Consider the following 26,060-nt stretch of genomic DNA (forward strand, 5'->3'; position numbering starts at 1 on the left):
TGTTTCCTTTGGTGAGAAGAAGCTTTTTAATTTAAATCTACCCCATTTATTAATTCTTGATTTTATTTCTTGTGCTTTAGAAGTCTGGTTAAGGAAGTCAGGATCTAATCCAACATGATAAAGATTTAGGCCTATTTCTTCTGTTAGGTGCAGGGTCTCTGGTCTAATTCCTAGATTCTTGATCCACTTTGAGATGAGCTTTGTGCATGGTGAGAGATAGTGGTTTAATTTCACTTTGCCGCATATGGATTTCCAGTTTGCCCAGCATCATTTGTTGAATATGTTATCTTTTCGCCAATGTATGTTTTCAATGCCTTTGTTTAGTATAAGATAACTGCATTTATGTGGGTTTGTCTCTGTGTCCTCTATTCTGTGCCATTGGTCTACAAGTCTATTTTGGTACCAACACTATGCTGTTTCATTACTGTAACTCTGTAGTATAGTTTAAGGTCTGGTATTGTGATGCCTCCTGCTTCACTCTTCTTGCTAAGGATTGCTTTGGCTACTCTGGGTCTCTTATTTTTTCCAAATGAATTACTTGATTGCTTTTTCTATTTCTACAAGGAATGTTGGGATTTTAATTGGAATTGCATTAAATCTGTAAAATGCTTTTGGTAGTATGGCTATTTTGACAATATTAATTCTTCCTATCCAGGAACATGGGTGATCTTTCCATCTTCTAAGATCTTCTTCAATGTCTTTCTTTTTTTAAAAAATATTTATTTTAGTTGTAGGTGGACACAATATCTTTATTTCATTTTTATGTGGTGCTGAGGATTGAATTCAGGGCCTGATATGTGCTAAGTGAGAACCCTACCACTGAGCCACAACCCCAGTCTTTCTTTCTTTAGCATTCCATAGTTTTCATTGTATAGTTCTCAAAAAGCTTAACACCCCCAAAATAAATAACTCAATAAATAAATGGGCTAAAGAACTGAATAGATACTTCTCAGAATAAGATATACAATTGATCAACAAATATATGAAGAAGTATTCAACTTCTCTAGTAATTAGAGAAATACAAATCAAAACTACTCTAAGTTTTCATCTCACTCCTGTCAGAGTGGCAATTATCAAGAATACAAGCAATAATAAGTGTTGGTGAAGATGTGGAGAAAAAGATACACTCATACATTGCTGGTGGCACTGCAAATTGGTGCAACCACTATGGAAAGCAGTATTGAGACTCCTTAAAAACCTTGGAACAGAACCACTATTTGACCCAGCTATCCCACTCCCAGTCTATACCCAAAAGACTTGACATCAGAATACTATAGTGACAAAGCCACATCAATGTTCACAGCAGCTCAGTTGAGAATAGCTAAATTATGGAACCAAACTAGAGACCCTTCAACAAATGATTGGATAAAGAAACTGTGGTACATATACACAATGGAATATTGCTCAGCATTAAAAAAAGAATAAAAATTATAGTATTTGCAGGCAAATGGATGGAGCTGGAGAATATCATGCTAAGTGAAGTAAGCCAATCCCAAAAAAACCAAAGGCCAAATGTTCTCTCTGATAAGTGGATGCTGATACATAATGGGAGGGGGTTGGGGAACTCTGATTGGGGCAAAGGAGAGAGAGAAAAGGGGAAGGAGCATGAGGGCAGACACACTGGCGGAATGAGATGAACATCATTACCCTAGGAACATGTATACACACATGGTGTGACTCTATATCCTGTACAACCAGAGAAATAAAAAGTTGTGCTGCAATTGTGTACAATGAATCAAAATGCATTCTGCTATCATGTAGAACTAATTAGAACAAATTTTAAAAAAAGAGAAAAAAAAAAAAGGAGTTAAGTACTTAGGTCACCTGCAATATCAGTCTTCCCCAGGAGGGGGCAGAAGAAGGGAGAGGATTCTTTGAAAATTGAAAAAACAAAAAACAAAAAAACAAAACAGACTTTTTTTGAAGTCCATTTCAAATTGCTGCCCCTGAGTTGATATGCCTGTACCAAATTCTACTGGATTTCACTGTGCCCCAAAGTACTTGCTTAAATAAGCTTACCAGCTTTGTAAATTGAGTCTTCTTTGGACTTCAATTTCGCATCAAAACATATTGTAGCATTTATGCACACTGTTTCCTTTCCCTCCATATGGCAGTTTTTCTTTTGAATATTCACTTTATTTGGTTCAAAATTCATGGTCACTTTAACTACAGCAACATCTCGGGACCTACAAATACATAAACAATGGAAATCACTCACATCTTTATGCATTTCATGAATGCCATCAAGTTGGCAGTGCAATGTGACAGCATCAGAAGAGTCTCCTTTGTATATCCTGAGGACTCCTTTCCTCTAATGAGTCATCAATGGAGAAGAGAATGTATCTTATGTTCTGTGGAGATCCAGGCTCTTTTAGAAATATCCTGTGCATTTGGTTGAAAGTCTTAGGATCTAGTTTTGTTTGTAATGGGAAAAAAGTAAAATGAAGTTCCCCAGGAAGAGTTCAGAACCAAAACAATATTTGGGGGATCTCTAAGTTTGTTTCCCCAATTTGAAATGGTCCAGAGGTCCCTAGAAAACTTGTGGGCCCCAGTTAACCTTCATCTAGACTAAGTGATTTGTCTATTCTTGTGGGTTCAGCTGTGCCTATGTCTGGGAAGAAGAAGCAGAGTAACACTTGAGGCATTGTGTTAACCATGTGTGTTATTTCATTTAAATCTTAAATTGACTTTGATTTTAAGAAGAAAAACCATATAGTACTCCATTCCTTCTCCATGTTTTGCTTTTCCCAGTCTCAACTATCTGTGGTCAAACATGGTTTTCATTTTCTTTTTTTTTTTTATAGTTTTTAAACAATTTATTCACTGGAAACATGAAAAACATAGAAATGCATAAGAAAATAGAATTCACATAATTCTGCCTCAGCAGTAATAGCCATGAACATTTAGTACCCTTAATGTTTTATTTATTAGCAAAAGAATAGAGACTTATGCAAATACATACATATATGCATATATAAACACACAGGTCCTTCTTACACAAGCATATATATGTCTATAGATATATACATATATGTATATAAATACACATTTTTGTTTTTCGGTACTGGAGATTGAACTCAGGGGCACTTAAGCACTGAGCCACATCCCTAGCCCTATTTTTGTATTTGATTTAGGGACAGGGTCTAACTGAGCTGTTTAGTGCCTTGCCATTGCTGAGGCTGGCTTTGAACTTGTGATCCTCCCATCTCAGCCTTCCAAGATGCTGGGATTACAGGTATGTGCCACTGTTCCTGACTGTGCATGCACATTTTAAAACTTATATAAAATATCAGCCAGTTTACCCTTTCATCAGCAATGAATGGACATGTCTGGTTTCCTGTTTAGTAGTATGGATTCTCCAGACATGATGCCACCTTGACCACTTTCCATCCTATATATTCTTTCTGCTTTCACTAGATCTTTACAGTAGCTATGGCTCAATCTAGTCCATGTGACAGGACTCTCTCGCTATTTGAATGTTTTTGACTACCCATCATCTGCCATTTGTACTCAGACTCAACCCCTACTTCAGCATTGCAAAACTTGCTCTTTATGTCCCAGTATCCATTTACTTTATCTGCTGTCAGTACAGCTGGGGCTATGACAAGGACTGTGTGTATTTCTGTGAATCAGGTAAATGAATTAAGATATGATTATCCTAGTATCTGTATAAAACTCAAAGTTATTTATACACATCTTCCCCAAAACTGAATATCTATTTTATTGTCAAGTATATAATAGATCTCCAAATTAAGAGTTCATTCAATTTGTTCCTTTAATATAGCTTCTCTGTTTTTTAAGATTCAATGACTCCTCCAACTTATTCCACTGAATAATTTGTATTTGCATGACAGAGCATAAAAGGAAGTAGAAGAAATTTGTTATGGCATGAGCTCCAGTCACAGTCTGAGCTCTGGAATTATTTGTGAAATACTGTTGGATTAATCAGATGTTATAAAATACATACCAAAAGAGGGCAGCCCCTCCAAGGCCCCCAATAGTCACATCAGTCAGGCCATCACCATTTAAATCCATTTCTCCATGGATAGACTGGCCAAAAAATTTCAGTGTCTTGCCATCCCCACCTGATGGAATATGCTGTGAAAATCCCAATGGAGAATTTTATGTTAGAGTTTGTGCAAAAGAGCTTCAAATAATCTGGGAATTTATATTGGTTAACAAATATTGAAATCAAACTTTTTTTGCGAAACAGGAGGCCCCTCATGTAGTGACAAAAGGAAATATTCAGAAGTTCCCAAAGGATATTGTTCTTTTTATAGTACAGACAGAATCATTTCAGAATGATTGGCACCACAGAGAAGGGAAAAGATTATGTAGTATCATCTTGTATTCTCAAGGGAAATATGATTAACTGATTCTCCTTTCTAGTTACTTTTTAATCCCATTGTACAGAGATAATTAAAGGCAATGAAAATCTTAAAAAAAAAACCTATTATAAAAGCAAGTAGGGGTATGGAAGATTGTTCTAGGGGTCAATTTGGGTTCATTAAACTTTGTGTCTGGTTATAAATAACATATTCCATCAAGTACATTTTTCAATATTCAGTCTTTTTTCTTTGGTGGGGGTACCAGGGATTGAACTCAGGGACACTTGGCATTGAGCCACATCTCCAACCCTAATTTGTATTTTATTTAGAGACAGGTTCTCACTGAGTTACTTAATGCCTTGCTTTTGCTGAGGCTGTCTTTGAATTTACTACCATCCTGCCTCAGCTTCCCTAGCTGCTGGGATCACAGGCATGTGCCATCATGCCATCATTCGATATTCAGTCTTTTTTACTGTGTGCCAAAAATTGTCCTAAAAGTCAAGGTCACAATAGACCAACTCCACTCACATGTATCCTCAATGTAGGTAGAAGTGAATATTGAGCTGATTTGTTTATATCACCATACATAGATATCTGCACTTCTTGACTTAGCATTGGTATATGATGATGCTAATTTAATAAAGTCTGCTGGCAAGGAGGCAGGACTGACAGACCCCCTCTAAACTTGGGGTGTTATCATCTTCTTGTTTTTTACTTAAATAACAGAAAACAAGAAGCCAAATAAGGCAAACCAATTGGAAACATTTCTCATGCTAAAAATTGTATGTCCCATTGGAAAGTCTTTCCACATTTTTCAGCAAACAAATAAGGAGATGGTTTGGGAGGACTTAATTCCATTTGATTATCCTGTACACAAGCAGCACCTCTGGTTCCCATGGAAACAAGTAAGCACATCCTCACTTGTTCCCTGGGAAAGCATTTTGCTGATAATTAAATGAGTCTAACTTTAATATTCTGCTTTGTTATTTTTGTTTAAAGATGCATTTTGATTTACCACTATTTTACAAAATAAATTTCTTACGAAAATCTGTTCCATTAAATGACAAAATGTCTTCTTTTTTCTTCTTCAAATGCCATTCCATTGAATTAGCAGGATTAATAGTGAAAGAATAAAAGTGGTGGAACAAAAGAAAGATATCTCTTCCTGCATTTCTTGGTTTCATCATGTCCCAATGGTTAATAATGCCTGTCTTTAGTGAAGTATTTAATACCATGACGATTTTTAACAGAAACAAATCATTTATCAAATGAATAGAAACTTTGTTACTGAAATAACCCTTTGGTTTGTTCACTATTAATGTCATTATGGCTTTATGAAAAATTCAACACTTTACCATACATAATAGATTTTGAGAACTCTCTTGACCACAGAACCAAGGAGACCACTCAAATGCAAAATTAAATGAGTAATGTTATGATTTCTTTTCATGGCACATAAGCTAGAAAGTGGTGAGTTTTATTTTATTCATAATTAATTATTCAATGACTAACCAACTAACAGGAAAACAATTACATTAGAACTACTTCAAAATCTCTTGTTTTTGTACCACATTAAGCATTTCTGTAAAATAATATTTTTCTCATGTATGAGGAAATTAAATTAATAGATTAGAGCTATTAATGGATAATAAATTTAAAACAGGAGCAACAGGAATCCCCTGCAGATTAAGCCCTCTTATACAATTTTCTTCCAATGAGGATTACTTACAAGAAAATTATAGACCTTCAGAAACTCAAATTTATGTGATGAAAATATGCCAATTTAATTCACAAATATAAATTTAATGACATCTTATTATAACAACATGAACACTAAATATGAAAACAATCTCACTCTTACCTCCTTTATTGGCTAAATCATAATTATTGTTCTCATATTCAGAGGAATACACTCTCTTTAGGATCAAACACTTTGCAGATATTAAATAGCATTATTATGAAGTGTTCTTTTTTTTTTTTGCCATTTCAAAAGATCAAATCCTAGAGATATGGCAAATAATAACAGAAAAGAAACCAGATAAAAGTGTAAAATGAGAAGGAATTATTCTTAAAAAAAAAAAAAAAAAAACTCTCAGGAGAGAATTAGAATTGAGTTTCCCAACAGAGTGAGAAGAAAGAAATCAAATAGCTCATTAAGTAACCAGGCAATGCCACTCAGCATTGGAAGGTGGGAATTTGTAGGTTTAACTTCTTACTTGTGCATACTCTTTCCTTACAGTCTTCCCACTACCATGATAAATGTAGACGGCTCCTGCGTGATCGTTCTCCAGCGGAGCCCCTATCACGACGTCATTAAATCCGTCAAGATTGAGATCTTTTACAGCAGCAATCGCTGTTCCAAAACGAGCCCCGCATGGCTCATTTTTGTTTTCTTTTGTGCATGAGTTGTGCTTCAGAGATGAACAGCAAGTCTGCTTAATTGGTTCCAGGCTCATTTGATATTCAAATCTTGTCTGGAAAAAAGATAAACAGGATACTTATGGATTTCTGTCACTACTAGAGCAGAGTAGATTTTTAAAGTGCATGCCAAATCAACACTATTAAGAACCATCTGTACATTACTAGTACAGTTTGTAAAATTTCTTAAAAAATGAAAGCAAAGTTGGGGATTCCAAAGAAGAGATTGTAGAATTATCAGAAAGAAATTTAAGAATCTCTTTTTAACACAATCAAATGAGTTTGTAATAAATAGCATATTTTCAAATCCAAACAACTGATTTTTTTATTCCTCAGTTTCTTCCAAATTTTGTGCTCTTTTTCTCTCTTCAATTCTCCCCCATAAAACAAAGAGGAAATACATGCTGTTCAGAAAGCAACTTTCTCTAAAGCTGCCTAGTGTGTGTGTGTGTGTGTGTGTGTGTGTGTGTGTGTGTGTAATTGGGGGGCGGGGGTGGAGGCAGGGGCAGAAAGCAAGGACAAAGTACTAGCCAAGGTCCTCAAGAACATATTTTCTTCTTCTTCTTTATTAAAAAACAAACAAACATATTTCCTTGGAGGAAATTAAAAAAAAAGTGACTACAGTGGCTTCTGGGAAGCATCTGATGTCACTGATTTGGAACTAACTACCTCTTTTCTACCGCCCAGCCCACCACATCTCTAATGATACCCAAGGATGAATATAGTTTACAGGTGGATTTATTTAGCAGTTTAGTGAGTTTTATTTTCGTCTTTTCTATCCTATGTATTCTGACAACAAACCAACCAACCAACCAGCACTTCATATTTCCAAGCAGAAAATATCTAAGGGCTGGAATGATTTAATTAAAATTTAAAATATTCCTTTCAAAACAGAGTTTGGTGAGATGAACGGGAGCTAAAATCTTTGCTCATTTTTCTAAATTGAATGAAAAAATCAGAAATGCATTATTCAAAATTGAAGAAAGGGAAAAAGGTTTTCCTGGGTTTCAGATACCAAATTCAGATACCATTACCTGATTCAGAATATACACGTACACTTTTCCTTGTTCCTCTTTCTCTGTTCCCATGTACATGGGAGCCCCGACCAGAAGGATGTCAGTGTTAGAATCTTTATCAATGTCAACTGTAGTTAAAACACTACCAAAATAGGAACCAATCTAGGGCATAAGACAAAACAAGACAGCCCGGTTAACATCAGACATTCTCAAGGAAGTTAAAAATCTGCATGTTTCTTACTTTTTTCAATCTAGAACATGATTGATGTTTGGTTGACAAAGGAAATGAAATATAGAAACTGGTTGAGTATTTTTTTAAGCTAAAGAATATCAGTCTATCTCATCTTTGAGGGCAAATAGATGTCACTGATTTTATAGCTTAAAAGTAACAGAAACAATTTTCTTTAGATTTTTGTCTTTCTCCACAAATCAGATAGATAATACTACAGTGGCTTTTTTTTTTAAGGAAAATGGATAAAGAGGAGAAGGCACTCTAAAATGGTTTCATATATGTTTAAGTATAGTAATAGGAAATTATGAAATAAATGCATTAAAAGGAACTGACTGGTTTTGGGATACTGTAGGGTATTTTATCTCATGGTCTTAGATGATTATCTACTTAACAATCGGTAAGTCTTGTCCCAGCAGTTATGAAAGATGGAAAAATAAGAAAGGATCACAGGGGGCCATCCCCTTGCAGCAATATATTGTCTCTTTTAAAGATAGAGATCTGTTTGGGGGAAAAGCAAGGAACTCACATTTCACTATCTAAATGCTTAAATCACCTTTTAAAATACATTTAATATTTGACACTCTTAGTTCCTCTCTTATTGACACTTCCCATCCCAGATTCTGTGCTTTCATTTTTGCTCTTATGATTCTGTTCCTATATCACCAATCATCCTTTTTTTTCTTCTTTGCTGGTCCCATCCCCTCAACTTTGGCCTCCCTGAGAGCCCAGATCTGAGGTTTCCTTTCTATTCTCTTACCCTAGACCACTAAAGCTTCCCAACATGTTCACAGCATATTGTACATTTCTTTCTGTTTTCATCCTTGAGGCTCAAATTCTGCTTGATAGACATATAGATATTGTGAGATGTACTTTTTATAGCTTTTGAAGGTAATTTTCTCACAGACTTGAAGGGCTTAGAAGGCTTGTCGATATTATATTATATTAATCACAAACATTTAAAAAAATATAGTGGGCTCTGTCAGCATCAGGTTTTTATTCCCCATGCTGAGCAGGGTTCCCCCACTTTTTAGTGTTTAATGCCCAGCAGCTTTTTTCATTTATTTTACCTTACTGACATCTGCAAGCATCTGAATTTGTGCTTATTACTACAAAAAACATATCAAAATCTTAATACCATTTTTTTAAACTTTTTAAAAAAGTACCACAACTGCTTGTTCTACTGGAGCCACATTTCTCTTAGATTTGCAGGCCTAAAACTGAAATCACTCATGATTTAAATCATTCATGCTATTTTCATCTACTCAAGTAAGCAGTTTCCCACAAAATTTTATACTTCTTTTCACCTGTAGACAATTAACAGAAAGATAATCGACTGAAGATGTCAGCTAAAATGCTTCATTTTACTTTCTCAAATCCTCTTTATTTGTGCCTATTACACCTCTTCCTTTTCCATGTTTGATTGTTAATATCTTATTTTAGGTTCTTACATCATCCTTAAATCACGGCGACAGCTTCATTTTTATTGCTGATGCATTTTGTGAGCATGAATGTGGCAAAGAGTTTATAAAAACACTTTTGCCTGGTATATGAGAATCTGACCTCTGGTGTACTCTGAGATTCCCCTGGGAACCAGCTGAGGATAGGATTCCAATTATATTGTCAAGCATCACATGGTGGTGAAATCAAGCAACGGCTGGAATGTTGTATTGAGGTCATGTGGAATCAAGAGTGAACTCTACCTGATAGAGGTAACATATTTTGGGCTTCTTTGGGTGGTGGCTCTTGTAGCTAGCTTGCCCTTTGCAGACACCCTGTAAACTATGTCTGTGCTACTGTCATAAAGAATACTAGCTCCTATGAAGAGAGGGCTTTAGAGCCAGGGCAGTTGTAGATCTGTTTGTGGCACCTGGGCTGTACATTGTGCTGGTCTAGTTTACTGAGATAAAATACCTACTGAGCCTTAAGAAGAATTCCCTTGAGGATTGCAGAATAAAGTTAATAATTTCTCATTGTAGAACACTTGGAAAATACAGAAAACTATAAAAATAGACAAATGTTACCCAAGTTATTAAAATCCCCAAAACAGCAACAACAACAACAACAACAAATATCATAGATAGATGCTATTCTTTTGGTCTGAAAAGTACTATAAGTATTTATGTTTGCCTATTGCATGTATAATTTCTTAATCTAATTTTAATGTAATTAGTGTAATCTAATAATAATTTTCCAATTTGTGTTACAATCAATTTCCCAATACTTTGGGGGTATAAGTCAAACTTTTTAGTTTGTGATTCAATGTTTCACACAATAAGGGTCCCCATTATCTTTTTAACATTCTCTTTTACTTTCCTTTCTACTTATCTATATTTTATCTTTCCTTCTAGACTCACCCCAAATTCCTTCACTTATTATGGCTTTTTGCACCAATCTTAACTTAAAATAGTCTTTCTACTTTCTGAATATACTGTCTATATCCTGGCACTTTTATGATTCTTAATGTTTTAGATCTCTTTTCTTGTACATATTTTGCAATCTGCATCTACCCCTATTATCTCTACATCTTATCTTCACTTCCATCCATCTGCAGTGTTTATGAGGCCAAAGGTACAGACACGTTACATCTTTCCAAAGAATCTAATAGGTAACTCTGCTTACGGAGGATATTGACTATGCAGGTATTGCTTTTAGAAGATTTAGAATAACAGAGACATACATGGAATGTGAAGAAACTAATTGGAAACATTTTTCAAGCTTACCTGTTCTCCACTGAGCGTCTGGAGAATCTTGATGTCCCCATCTTCCATTCTGTAGATAATAACCTGGCCTGTGTGGTTGTACCGTGGCTGTCCAGCAATATAGAGGACACCTCCAGGAGCAGTGGCAGAATTTACTGTGTAACCTACCAAAGAGATTCCAGACATATATCTGGCCCCTTAAAGTCTGCATGTAATATGTTATGAATGACTTTAGATTGTCAACTTACGGAGAATCACTGATCTATTTTTAAATGGATTTCTGCTTTTCTGAAAATAATAATTTTTAAGTGCACATAAAAATCTTCTTTTGATTAGAAACTTTTTCATTATCTATCACAACAACTTTGTTCTGGAAAGATATGCCCCCATCTCAGTTTTTCATTGTTTAAAGGCACAAATGATATAACAGTGATGACAGAAAAAGAAAAAAAAGGTATACAAAGCTCCTTACCATTCCTAGTTCACCATTTTGGAATATATTCATTATATTCTACTTGGACATAAGTATCTGTGCTGTAGACATTAATGATAACATACTGTTAGGATTATAGGAAATATAAATCTTTATTTCTTGGTAGCCTGATTTAAATTGTAACTTAATTGGTGAATATTATTTCTGTGAGTTCAAACATAAAGTTATTGAATTTACTACTTGACCATTCCCTGATGGAATGTTGGAATTTAGGTGGTTTTTGATTGTTTGCTATTGTACTAAACTTGCAAAAATAAATATTTATTTACTTTTATTGAACTTAAATCCTTGAGTCAGCATTACTGTCTGAATTTTTAAGCATTTATTAAACATTTACTACTTTTTCTATTTTTGGATTTTTTCTTGACAGTAAGTTTAAATAGATTACTAGATCAAGTTTTTAGTGGTTCTTATACTCTTTGGCAAATTGTTTCCAAACATTTCTATTAATTATTTATTCTTATGAACAGTTATATGGGACACAACTAATCTTGGGAATACTTGGGAAATGTCCCCAAGTATTCTGACTTATTATGTAAATTTTTAAATATTTTAATAGGTGTTAAACATTATCTAACAATAGTACTGTGGTAATTTTAATTTGTGTTTGATTATTAGTGAGCTAGTTTTTCATATGTCTGATCATTCATCCTTTTAGGGGCAGGTACTAAATTCAGGGTTTTGTGCATGCTAGCCAAGCATTGTGCCACTAAGCTACATCCTCAGCCCCCTTTTTAAAAATTTATTTTGAGACAAGGTCTCACTAAGTCACCCAGGCTGGCCTCCTGCATCCTTCTGCCTCAGCCTCCCAAATGGCTGGGATTTCAGGCATGCACCACCTCACTTAGCCACTCTATTTTAGTTGAGTTTTCATTTGGAGTTGTTTTTTTCCCCTACTTTTACATTCATTTCCATGTATTTTATGTCAAGTTTTTCCTGAGCCGTAAGTTTTTGATTCTTGTTTTTTCTTCTGTGTAATCTATTATCCTGGTTTAAGTACAGTTTGTTTTGTTGCAGTCAGGATTATCTCATTGTGACAGAGGGAGATTATAAATGGGTTAATCCAACCATGAGCTCTGTAGACACACCCAGTTCATTTGGGTGTTTTGTTCACATGGATGTGCTCAATGACCAGGGAATCTACCCATAAACCCTTGAGTTCAGCTTTACCATCTGCATTTTTAAGCATGCACAGCAAAATGTCAGCACTCTTTCTGGGCATCCACCTTCAATTGGGCCCACCTACGAATGGCACCATCATAATGATGGAATAATGCACAATGGAATTGCAGGGTAACTTTTCAGATACTTGGTGTCCTTTTAGATATGCATACACATGATGGCTTGGAAAGTTTTATAGATATTCTTAAAGTGAAGGAGAAGATACTAACATCTTGAATTGCATGATTTTGTAGGGCTTACTGGGTCAAATGTATAGCAAACTATTTTGAGAGATCACATCAGGCCATTTATGGGAAAGAACTGGAATTTCGACTGTAAGTTAGATGATTATTATTTTTGGAGTCAAGAATTAGATTTATTCTTTCTGTCATTAGAGAACAGAGCTAAATCAATGGGTAAAAATGACTTTATGTACATGTCAACTCTCCAGAAGGAAAAACTATTCTAATAACCAGAGCTGTTCATTAGTGGTGCAGGAAGCAGATTGTTTTTCAAAATTCCATAGAACAGCATTTCCAACAAAAAAGACCATATTTCTAATTTACTCAACAAGTATTTCACTATAAAGTATTAGTTCTACTTTGTCTCAAATTTTTAAAAGAGGAACAGAGGTTTTGGTACCACTTAATTCTTACAAGTGCTGAGGGAACACAATTCCTTAGACATATTATCTTTTATGAGTAGTTTTATCACGTTTTCATTTGTTCATTTTTCTTTGAGTTCTTTTCTATTGTTATATATAACATAATGCAAAATATTCTTCAAACACACAATGTATTATTTTTTATATTACTAGTGGCAATATTGCTTAAGAGTAAGAATTTTAGGGTCATGTTTATGCATACATAAAATAGAAAAGGAGATGTGCAAAACAAAGACTGCATTATTTCCTGCCATTCTACTAAGAAATATGAAGAAGGGAGTGGGATAGTGCAAGGGTTTTAAAAATATGTTGATTATTATTACTTTGTGTGATTTTCAGAGCTGTGAATACAAATGGGTAAATGACTCTTTAGAAAACATGTTGAAAATTATGTTTGGGACTTGGAGTTGTACAATTACTTAATTAACTCTAATAATTTGCACTTTGATAATGGAAAATATTGGCTTATAAATCACAGGGACAGTAACTACCAGTAGCTTCTTGCTGGGGGCTCAAGTGTTCAAAGACAATAAAAGGAAAAGAAAAAGAGACAAATGTAGCCTAACTTTAATAAGGCAAATAATTATGAACATTCATGCTTAATATTGCTTCTTGAAAAGGAAAAGCATAAAATGAAAGGGGGGGGGAAGGGTGGCCTCATCCAATGCATGGATTTATGAACAGTAAATGAGGTCAGCTCCCACAATTCACTCTTTGGAAGAAGCGTGAGAAGCTGGTGAGGTCATGGGAAACAGGCATGATCTGTCTCCATTCCACTTCTTTGCCTCACGTCTTTCCTCTTCCTTTGGAATCTGTCTGGCATGATTAGAAATCAGCAAATTGTGGGTGGAGGAACACAATCTCATCTGTATTCTCACCATTAAGCCCAGTTACTAAGCATATGTTGAGCACATATTGAGGTAGTTTGCTGAGTTACAGAAAGACAGCCACGTTGATGGGCATTGTGGCTCAAGCTTGTAACCCCAGCTACTTGGGAGACTGAGGCAGGAGTAACACCACTTCAAGGAGAGCCTCAGCAACTTCGTAAGACCCTGACTCAAAAATTTAATAAAAATTTAAACAGGGCTGGGAGAATAGTGCTTGCCTAGCATGTGCAAGGGCCTAAGGTTCAATCTCTAGCAGAGAAAAACCAATAAATAAATAAGGGTATGTGACTATATCCTGAGAGAGATGTTCATTAGCTTCCATTCCTGCTTTGTTTTGATCAATATTGATTTCAGAGGATTTTTTTCATACAGTATCTAACTCTTGCTTTGCTTCCTCCATTATATTTTCCATGGTCTCACTGTTTGCAATCTGTATGGATTTTAAAATGAAATATTCGATCTCTTCTTAATTTGCAATGTCCATAAGAAAACATTTTGAAAGCCTCATTCCGGATTTAGAACATTGGAGGAAAATCCCACAACAATGTACAGATATGGCTGGTACTTTTCTCAGCTTTATTGAAGTATAATTGGTAAGAGGGGACATATAAGTACTGTAGTCAGAAATGAAGGCTACTTTAATGTTTTCTTAATTGTGATGATATATTTAAACCCTGAATTCTCTAATTCTTCTTTAATCAACCAATAAATCAATAAGTAAAGCTTTGGAGGAATAACAGATTTAGGATTCTAACAGTTTATTTAGTTTTAAGGACTTTTATCATATAATCATAGCTCAGAATACCAAAAATTCTGCATTGTTAAATTAATAATTAAATATGTGAACTTCCTAAAAGTAGAGAACATGTCACACTTGTTTGTGGACTTCATAAAATGTTTTTAATTTTCTAAATATCCAGTACTTAGAAGTTGTAATATTAACATCAGCTACTGTTATTATCATATATAATATACCTGTGTTAGTTTTCTATTGCTTCTGTGACAAATTACCACAACTTGGTGGCTTATTACACTACAAATGTATTATCTTACAATTATGTTAGAAATCTGGCAAAGTTCCCCCAGGCTAAGATCACAAGTAGCCAGGTCTGTGTTCCTTTCTGGAGGAAAGGTAGAATCTGTTTCTTGGAGCTTTGTAGCTTCTAGCGACCACACATATAACATGTCTGGTGGTCCCTGTCCATATTCAAAGCCAACAACATTGCCTCTCTAATCATTTTACATAGTTCTAGCTCCCTCAGATCACATCCAGATGTTTTCTGATTTTAAGAACTTGGTTACCATGGGCCATGCCAGATTTCCTGGGATAATCTTTCCGTCTCCAGATTCTTAACTTAATCACACCTGCAAAGTACTTTTTGATTCATAAGCAAACATATTCCTGGATCTGTGAATGAGGACACAGACATCTTTGTGAATCATTATTCTACTTATTACAATGATAGTAAGATGAATATTTTATTGTATAACAGTACATACCAATAAAACACCTACTGAATATTAGCATCTGTCAGGCAGAGTATTAAGCACCTTATGGTCATTATTTAATTTAATCTTTTTAATAGCCTAAATTATATATCAATTTAATTATTGCCACTTTATAAATAAACTGAAGTGTTGCTAAGGCCGTAGGAACAGGGAGAGACAAATATCTACAGCTGAGAGCCATCTTTAAATGACAGCTTCAGAACTGCATCAGGTCTTTAGTATTATGGCATTACATGGCATATGCCCATCACTTTTATTTTGATGAGCATATAAGATCCAAATAAATGGATTTACTATTTACTTCATTATTCCCATATTTTTGGACATGTGGGATAATACTATTTCCTCTAATACCATATATATTAATAAAATGAAAATGACTGTTTACATGGCATTCTTAAATGTTGGATTTGTTAGGTTCAATTTTCAGAAGTGAAATTTCTGGGTCAATATGTTGTGAACTTTTTATGACTCTGAAACACATTGTCAAATCCCTTTCATAAGGAGTTGTACTGATTTATGTGCTACTCATTATATTTGAAAGTAGTTGATCTATAATTCTTCTATCTAAGATAGGAAGCAGTCTCTGATTGAACTTCTTCTTGATTCCAAGGCATTTCATGTTGAGCAGTCTCATAGAATCTTTCCCGAATTTACATCACAAACTTGCCAAATTTCAAAGATGTACATTGTATGATTTCTTGTCTCAACCCCAATTTCTTCAAGTTATGGAGGGAGAGGAACTTTTGCTGGAGTGGTTTACAGATCTGTATTCTCTAAATAAGTTTTTACTGGAAACTTCTAGTTTATCATTTTGCCTTTGAAATATGTGATGATAAAAACAATGGGATATTCTATCTGTTGTCTGACCAGGGTACGATGTAATGAGATTTCTATAGGAAAGAAGACTAGACTTTCATTAATGTGGTTCAGAGAGTAGTCACATTGTCCCTGCTGATCACCATTATATTTTTAGTTATCTGTAACACAGGCTTTTATTCTTTTTATATCCTCCTACCTCTTTAATAGGTGTTCTTGAATAAGGAGGCATATGGGAATACCAGTAAAAACTTGCCACTCTCCTCATAAAGTAGGAAGGAACTGGCTTATGTTGCTAACAAGACTTGCTCCAGGACAGAAAGATCCCTCAGAGGAATGCCAACAGACTAAAATGTGAACATTTCAAGGCTAAGGTATTTGTTTACTGCAGCATTCCCAGAACCAAGAACATATGCCCGGGGGCAAAAGAGGAGCCAGAAAAACATCTGCTGAAAGAGAGTTGGGAAGGCACACCGGGTGTCATTCCATCCCACTATTCACTGAGATCTTCTTCCAGGGATGAGGGTGCCCTCTAGTACCCCTGGCATCTCTGAGCCTGGTACAGATCCTGAATAAAGTGGTACCATATATATTCTTCCTTGTGACTAGAAGTCATTAGAAAGCAAGAGGAGGTTACATAATTGAGCTATGAGAGAAGAAGTTATATGATGAATCAACTTAAAATTCTCTGTCTTTCTGTCTCTGTCTGTTTCTCTCTCTATGCATGTGTGTGTGGGGGCACTGGAAATTAAACACAGGCCCTTGTACATGCTAGACACGCATGCTAGCCATCCCTTTTTAAGTTTTTACTTTTTGAGATTGGGTCTTGCTAAATTGCCCCAGGCTGAACTTGAGCTTAGGGTTCTCCTGTTCACCCTTCCTAGTAGCTGAGGTTATAGTCAAGAGCCATTGTGCCTGGCTAAAATTCTCTTTTTAAAAATTAAAACTATATAAAAAAAACTAATGGTAAAAGTTATTTAAGAGAATATGGGAATCTATTCTTCAGAATAGAGAAGTTAAGGTCTCTTTTTCTACCTACTCATTTTCTGTCCATAGTTCTTGAATTTAAAGAAAATACCAGGCATAAAAAGACCTATTAAAATGCACATAGCCTGAATCATTCCCTGAACTACAAGGTCCCACTGAGAAACATGGACCTCCAGGTTCTGAAACTTCAACTTGCTAAGGCTCCTCATAAGTCTGAAACCTTTTATGGATTCTTTAAAATACTTAATTCTTTGAGGTGTTCTTACTACATGGTTTGCACCTAAAGAAATGCAAGCAAATAGTGCTAAAGATTAAAACATTTAAAAAATAAAAAATAACCTTCTGTCAATTGCATTCAAACATTACCTAAATAAGAAGCAAGAGGTTCATTCTTCTTGGTAGATTCAACTTTAAAGGTTGTGTTTTGAGGGATTATGATTTGATTAGCCTTCTGCATGACCACTGTTCCATTCCAATCATAGGCTCCTACTGCTCCAAGCATGACCCAGTCCTTATACACAAATAGAGAAAGCAATAATGTTTAATATTTAACTACAAATGGTAAGTTTTCTAATCTTGCCTTTTTGCTTTATTTTGGGTATCCTAAATCCTAAATCTTAGAAATTTAAGGAATTCTTGCAAGACTCTTCATTATCTTAACACTGAGAAAAAGATACACTTCATGTCTGAGCAAATAAATTAAGTATTTTGTTTAGCCAGATATATGATTATATAAGACAAAGCTCAGACTAGCTGGTTCACAATTATTAGTAACATGTAATGAGTTGTGTGAGACAATGTTTTCCTAATAATAAGACTGTGAAATGCCATTTTCCTACTTAGATTAAAAAACATCCTCACAGTCTGTATAACTGCTCATGCCAGAAACCACAAATAGAACTTGTAATACTGATGGCTGGGTGTTAATTTGAGGGGAGGTAATCTAGCAAAAAGGTATTTCGTTTACTGCCAAGTGATCAACGTACCTGTGAATAATGAGCGCTGAAGCCAGTCTGAGACATTTCCATTTCAAATGAAGCTGCTGACTGGTCTGATGTAGCTATAACATAGGAAAAGATCACCATAAGTAACCAACAAAGTCTTTTAGTGCAGTGCTGACTTGCAGGACCCAAAGACCCAGTAGAGCCTGATATCTTTTTTTTTTTTTTAAAGAGAGAGAGAGAGAGAATTTTAAGTTGATTCATCATATAACTTCTTCTCTCATAGCTAGGACATGGTAGGGCCAGGACTGGACCCAGGCAGAACGGCCATTCTTAGTTACTATGCAATGGAAATTGAGACCAAAAATGCAGAGAGACCAAAAAAAAAAGGACCAAGGACAGNTTAATTTTTTTTTTTTTTCTTTTTTTTAGTTTTTGGCGGACACAACATCTTTGTTTGTATGTGGTGCTGAGGATCGAACCCAGGCCGCACACATGCCAGGCGAGCGCGCTACCGCTTGAGCCACATCCCCAGCCCAAGTCTGATATCTTATCAACCACAACTTTTAACATCTCAGATACTTTCAGTAGTACATTTCTCAACCCAAAATTTCTAGGTTGAGCTGAGTAGAAGACAGGTTTGTGAACCAACTCCTGGCTCCATTCTCGTTCAATAGCTTCCCCATCCTTGCTGGAAGACTGAAGAAACTTGCATTCTTACACTGCAGCACACTGTGTCTCCTATGTGGCTTTGGGTTCACCTGGTTAAAGTTGCATTACAGAAGCAGGAAGCCTTTTTCATCCTTATGACCTGGGGATCCTGCGTAGGCTAAACTTACTTGATATTTTACAGGGCTGAAAAAATTTCATTCACATATTTAAAGAGGTGTCTAGCTCCACCAGTCCCACCCACATTTCAGGTCATAAAACTGGCCCTAAATGCATAGTTTGCATTTATTATATCTCTGGTTATAGGTATCGCTCACAGATCAGGAGGGGAGTTTTTTAATAGGGCTCTAGGCCACATGCAGCCTGATCATGTACATTTCAAAGATCCAGTGCCCACTTTGAAATGCTTCACTGAAATGCAGAGACAACACAGAGCATTCTCTCCAAGTACAATACTCCCAAATTATTCTCAAATACTCAGGAACCCAAAGCCACAATTTCCTGAGGGAACCAAGGGAATGTTGATTTACTTGCTTCCAATAGGGAGTTACTGATTAATTTGGCTTTAAAGATAAGTGTAAAATAACATTTTTTTAAAAGTCAGTCTACCCTCCCATTGAGGCATGAGAATAATCAAATACGTGAAATGAAACATATTTACTATTTATTCACTGGTGTAAATTATCAACAAATCCATTAGTAATTGCCTTTTATAGGACTAGATTAATGGAATAATCATTAAGAATTCAAATCTATCATTTTAATCTCTTGCACTTATTGTCCTCTCAATGACTTTAAGTTAAACATGTTTTTTGTTGTGGTTGTTGTTGTTTTTGGCACTGTGGGTTGAACCAAGGAGCACTTAACTACTGAGCCACATCCCCAGCCCTCTTTTTTATTCAGGGTCTCACTAAGTTGTTTAGGGCCTCACTAAGTTGCTGAGACTGGCTTTGAACTTTTGATCTTCCTGCCTCAGCCTCCCATGCTGCTGGGATTACAGGCATGAGCCACCACACCCAGCAAATTAAACATGTATTCTAATAGACAGAGCTCAAAGGCAATTCCTCACTTATCTTTGCAAGACCAACAGTAAGAAATCAGCAGCCAACTGTGCATGTTTGCAGCCTGCACTGTGCTGCTCTGATTGAAGCTGAGAACCAGGAGAGAGAAGCTGTGTGACACTCCACCAGCCATATTGGCACCATGTAAGAGACTGTCCTCTCTCTCTGAGCTTCTGACTTTGAACCACTCCCTGTTTTGTTCTGGAGGTTGAGCTAACCACTCTGACTCCTGCACAGTTTCTGGTTAGGAATTGCATCATTTTCCCCAACCCTTGATAGGAGAGCAAGACGTTAGACCATTTCCTGTTTCATTAGGCAAGTACTTGGCATGCGTGCCTCATTAGGTGGCATTGTGCTTGGCAAGCAGGACCTTCATAATTGTAGCTATTTACCCTGAGAAGATAAATGTTGACAGGAAATGGATGTTTCCCAAGTAACAAGGAAAAAGGCCACTTCTGATCTCATTATGAAAATAAAACAAGAAATAATCTAGTCAAAATACTGGTTTTGGTTAGCTTTAATTATGCAACAACAAAGATGTGGAAGATGTTTTTAGTCTGTGGAGTTCCTTATAAAACACTTTTTACTTTTACACATAGAGACTTCTTGAAATATACTGGGCACTCCTATGTGGAACTTGTTACGTATAGTGTGGGTAGGCTAGAAACAACCTGAAAATGTCATTTCAGGGAAATTGAGCCCCACCACCCCCGAGGATTTGGGATTCATTTCTGCCTGTACTAGTTTATAGTTACTTGCTTACTTAAGAAAATATATAGAAATGATACTATATATTTAGCTACCTAGTATGACTGATAAATATTAAGTTATTTTTACAGATTGTTTGTTGGCCCATGGTTGTTAAAAATTAAAAGTGCAGAATAACTCAGAAGGCCTTACATATTTCCTTAAGTCCAGGCAAACTCATGACCTGGACTGTTGATAAATGACACTATGATGGCTGTGGAAATACCGAAGTTACATAAAAATGACTTGTACACAGAGTACAGGACAGCTGAGTCCTTCAGAAGCAAGTGCAACTTCACACTAATGAATAATTCTAGAGTCCTTTCTCTGAAGGCTAGAGGGAAAGGAGCCAGAGAAAAAGGGAGACATTTCTGCCTACATTGTCAATCCCCATTATCTGTAAATCAAACTCTCTAAGTACTGATTATGACCCAATTGTGAAGTCTACAGGAAAAGTGTGGTGAGGATTTTTTAGTTGTTGTTGAAAGAGAATAGAGTAAAATGAAAGAGATCAGAAATTATCATAGTGCATTTCATATAATTAGAATTATTTTGTGAAACTTGGTTTTATTTTTAAATGCACACATATGTGTGTGCTGTGTTGCAAAGGAAAACATATTCATCATCATGGGTCAGTTCAGAAGAAGTCTGAAAGCCATTACTTTAGATCATTTTCTTTTTCTTCTGTGAGTTTAATATTCTGTGTTAGTTACTTCCTTGCATTTTTCCAGCCTCTGCTGGGAATTAAAAAATTCCCATGTTTGGGAATTCAAGAATGACCCACCTTTTTTCCAGTAACACCTCATTCCCATTTTACGTCTTGCTTGATATCATGAAAACTGAGGGAGCTTTTAGATTTCTACTTTTATGAAATAGAAACCACAATTTTGAATGTTTCCTTACAAAGAGGGTAAACTGGACTTGGATGCAGAATAAGGAAAAAAGAATTCTCTGGTGGTTCCTCCTCCTAGGTGGGGAGCAGGGCATGTTCTCTGAGACTCCAGATTATCATGGAATGTGAAGAAGGAGGCTATACCAGTTTGCCTGGAATAACATTTCTGAAGAGTTTTAGTTTCCAAGGTAATCTGTTACTTGACATCCCCCATCTAAGGCAGAGGAGGGATCATTGTGACTCAATATCCTGAGCACTGAGAAATCAAAGAAAATTCTACAAATATGCAACATAATTCAGTGAACTGAAGTCTCACCACCATGGGGCTTGAGGCAGAGCTCTCTCTGTGAAGACCTTTAAATGTTCAAGGAGCAAAATGCAGAGAAAAATAAATGAACAAAGAAATCATTACATCAGAACAAAAGAGAGTGAAGCAAACAAAGAAACAAATGGAAAACCAAAACTTGAGCTAGAGGCTTCACAGTCTAGACCTGTGTCACAGAAGAGGAACAGCACACAGGAACATTTTTGTTCTTGCACATCTACACTGACCATTGTCTTCATAGGCTCTTGTAACAGCACTATCATGCTCTTACACAGATGGTTTCTAATAGACACAGGGCTATATGAAACAGCCACCTACTGTGCACAGTGAAAACGTATTTGTGACATGCTAGGAATACATTAAAAAACTCGATTGCATTGAGTTTGAATTGTAGAGAGAACACGCAGGATGAGGAGAAATAGTCATACCTTCCAGGGCAAATATTCTTTCTCCTAGAGCTTGAACAATAGTGACGAGAGCCAGTTCATCAGAGACGTTGAAGAAATGCTTTTCAGTGGGTTCACTTGCAATTGATTTTATTTCCTCCACAAATTTTTCAGTGCTTAAATTTCCTCGGTTATAGCTGCCAAGAATCTAAGACACAACAAAAATAGCAAGAACATATTTAACTTCTGTATGTTCAATGAGGATCTCAAACATATTGTCAGTAAACAAAAACGCAGAGTATCTTAGTGTAGTGCAATCTTTATGTATTTCCATACTTGTGGAAGAAGAATAATATTCAGAATATATGGTCTAATATTAACTATTAAACACTGCAAGTAGTGTAGGAAAAAATAAAGGACAATTTCATATGTGAGCGAAAATGTCTTCTCTTCCATTCATGTGTTCATATTTATTAACAGCTATATCTTTGAAAGCAAATACTTCAAAAGTAATATCAAGCTTCTGAATGTCTCTGAATCATTCCAGTTAAATACATTCTCTTCTGCTGGCAAGATCAATCAGCAAGTAAGTTGCTTGATATTGGAATAAGTCATAACCTAAGTCAGCAACCCAGAAAATAAGGAATCTGGGCATTCCTTTTTGAAACCAAATGCTGAAGTCAGAGGCATTCTATTTTATGGAGAGGAAAGGGAGGCATGAATACCTATTATAGTTAACAATAATTATTTAGATATATGCAAGCAGATTTTCTAATTTAGTTTATCTTGAAAGTAGATTTATTAAAATACAGTTTATATAGTAAAATTCATGTTTTTTAGGTGGATAATTACATGAGTTTTGGCAAATCAATATGGTTGTGTTACTATGAACTCAAGATATAGAATATTTCTATCAAATAAAAAAGTTGCCTCTTACCTTTTGTGGTCAATTCCTTTATTCCCACTCCTACCCCAGGCAACCATTGATCTATTTTATGTCCCTATAGCTTTGCTTTTCCCAGAATGTCATAGTTAGAAATTACATCCCTCTCTGTGGATGCCTCTCCTTTTATTCATTGAGAACATTGGTGTTGTTTTCAGTTACAAGATACCACAAAATAAAGCAAGCTTTAAATTTTTGCACCTAGGTCTTTTTGAACATAGGCTGAGGTGGGAGTGCTGAGTCCTACAGCAACTAGAACTTTTAAGAAACTACCAACTGCTAATGAATCAGACATAACTTTCCTATGTTCATATTAATACACCACCAAAATGCCACATCATGTATAACCACAAGAATGGGATCCTAATTAGAATAAGTTATATTCCATGTACATATAATATGTCAAAATACATTCTACTGTCGTGTGTGTGTGTGTGTGTGTGTGTGTGTATAAAACCTGCCAACTAATTTCCAGAATCATTGCTGGGCTTTCCCATTCCCATCAACAGTGTAAGAGAGATCCAGTGGCTCTCAATCTTGTCAACATTTGGTATTGTCAGTCTGTCTTTATTCATCTGTTTTAGTGTATTGGTGTATAGTAGCATTTTATTTACTTTGCATTTTCCTAATGACTAATGATATTAAGAGTCCTTCATGTAATTATTGGCCATAGTGTTTCTTCTTTAGTTGGTATCTGTTCAAATCTTCTGCCCATTATAAAACATGGGTTGTTTGTTTTGTTTTCCTTTTAGTGAGTGGGAAAGTTCTAGGTATATTCTTATACAAGCCATTTATATGTTTTGCAAAAGTTCTTTTCAGTCTATGGGTTGTCTTTTCATTTTTTTAACTGTATAAAGAGCAGAAATGTTTAATTTTGAAGTCCAACTGAGCAATTTTTGCTTAAGGTTTATGCTTTTTATGTCTAGAATTCAGTTTTTTTTGTAAAAGTTTCTTAGAATTTTGAATTTGAATATGAAAATATTCAAGTTAGTGAAAAATATTTTAAAATAATATGTAAATTTAAAATGCAAACCAGTTTATAATCCTAAATATGAAGATAGATGGGATCAAATTCTATTTTTTTTAAATGTCTAACTATATGGACATTAAGAAATTGGAAAATTTTGTACCATAATCTATTATTTTTAAAATTTATGTCTAATAGGAGTTTGGTATTTCCTCCTTATATTTGCCTAAATATATTTTTAAAGTTGTTCTTTTACAATAAAAATGTCACTTTCCTAATAAGAGAAAAACGGTTAATCACACTATGTGCTAATGTGAGACTATGAGAATGTTCTTTACTAGAGAGAAGGTGGCAGTAGATTTGTTCCCAATTTGTTTCCCCTTGCTGGAGTAATGCCCTTGCCCCTTTCCCTTGGGAATATCAGTGCCTAGCACAGAGAAATGCCACTTGTATCCATAGTAGAGGACTTCATGACAACTTCCTGACTCCTGATACCCCAGAAAATCACTTTCCTACCTCCTGTACCTGTTAAAGGTGGTTACAAGGTGTAATTTGCTAATATCTGTGAAGAAGAGCTACTTTGAAGAGGAAAGCTGTTAAAGAAAATGGGAGCTAGCTCTAAGGTAATCAGCTTAACATTTAGGTAGGTTTTTAATTTTTGAAATCATTCTCTGCTAGGGTATCTAGACTTTAGCTAGGAAGGTCTAATCCAGAAGCTTAAAAATCACATCAAAAAATAAAAATTAAGTCCCTGTCTACTTTGTTGAAAAGAAAGTGCTAAACATAGTAGCTGTTAACATTTAAAAACACACCACTGACACTTTCTCCCACTTTAGCTATGTGATTGATGGAGGAAGAGAATTAGTGGAGAATATACTAAAAAACTGCTTCAATAAGTGAAAGCCAATGGCTGTTGTTCTTATTACACTGAACAAATCCTCTCTTTCACTTAGAAACAATTATCAAGATGCTCTTCTTACAAAGAGATATCTCACCATATCTGGGAAGCATATGACTCAGAGTCAAACAGAAAATCAAAGTCTTCGAGTTTCAGAAGAAACGTTACATCAATGGTATTCCTCTCTAAACACAATGTTGAACAACAACTACTTCCTCCTCCTCCTCCTCCTTTCCCTTCCTCTTCTTCCTCTTCTTCCTCTTCCTCTTCTTCCTCCTCCTCCTCCTCCTCCTCTTCTTCTTCTTCTTCTTCTTCGTCAACCTTTTTGTTGTTAATGGGTTTCTTTTAGATTCATCTATATTCTGAATTATGTGAGGCTCTTTGATTCTCTACTGATTTACCTAATTCAGTCTTATAAGTTATTTGACATATGCTAGAGTGAAAAACTCCCATCTTTCCTCCTTGGTTCCTATTTAGCATATTCTAGTTTACGTGTTGGATTGACCCATTAACTTCCATTTCATTTATAAATTGATAATCATCTATGAAAATACATCTAAGTGCTGGGGTTGTGACTTAGAGGTGGAGTGCTCGCCTAGCATTCGTGAGGCACTGGGTTTGATCCACAGCACCACATAAAAATATTGTGTCCACATATAACTTAAAAAATAAACCTTAAAAAAAGAAAATACATCTAAAACAAATCTAATGAATTTTGTACTATGCATGATTGAGGTTGTTAATTGAGATGTGAATGTTATCAGACATTTATTGTCTATGTGACAGGACAGAGTCAAGTGGATAAAGTTCAATAGAAAAGAAAAGCTCAAGTGACATGCTTGTAGAATAAAAATAAGGTATAATATATACAATATAGGAGTACATGTTTTGAAGAAAAGCATTCCTGAAGTCACTGTGACTTGCAAACTGTGTTAAACTATTTTACATTATAGATTTAAAAAAAATAGAAACATATTTTGATTTTTCACCCAAGGGTCTGTTAGCTTGTAAAAACACA

At 35.4% G+C, this 26,060-nt stretch overlaps 1 protein-coding gene across 2 annotated transcripts in view; it reads right to left on the reverse strand.

The window, feature by feature from the left end:
* The window catches only part of Itga1 (integrin subunit alpha 1), a 168,723-nt gene that overhangs the window by 35,301 nt on the left and 107,362 nt on the right, over window positions 1-26,060 (reverse strand). For both annotated transcript variants that reach the window (XM_015497320.2, XM_048800051.1), the window contains exons 9-16: window positions 22,277-22,442; window positions 18,200-18,273; window positions 17,580-17,724; window positions 10,715-10,857; window positions 7,781-7,924; window positions 6,545-6,802; window positions 3,968-4,098; window positions 2,020-2,186 (exon numbers count right to left, since the gene is read on the reverse strand). In XM_015497320.2, the coding sequence (XP_015352806.1) occupies window positions 2,020-2,186; window positions 3,968-4,098; window positions 6,545-6,802; window positions 7,781-7,924; window positions 10,715-10,857; window positions 17,580-17,724; window positions 18,200-18,273; window positions 22,277-22,442 (1,228 nt within the window). The remainder of the gene's footprint in view (window positions 1-2,019; window positions 2,187-3,967; window positions 4,099-6,544; window positions 6,803-7,780; window positions 7,925-10,714; window positions 10,858-17,579; window positions 17,725-18,199; window positions 18,274-22,276; window positions 22,443-26,060) is intronic.

Source organism: Marmota marmota, unplaced genomic scaffold (genome assembly GCF_001458135.2).
Source record: "Marmota marmota marmota unplaced genomic scaffold, marMar, whole genome shotgun sequence".
NCBI lineage: Eukaryota > Metazoa > Chordata > Mammalia > Rodentia > Sciuridae > Marmota > Marmota marmota.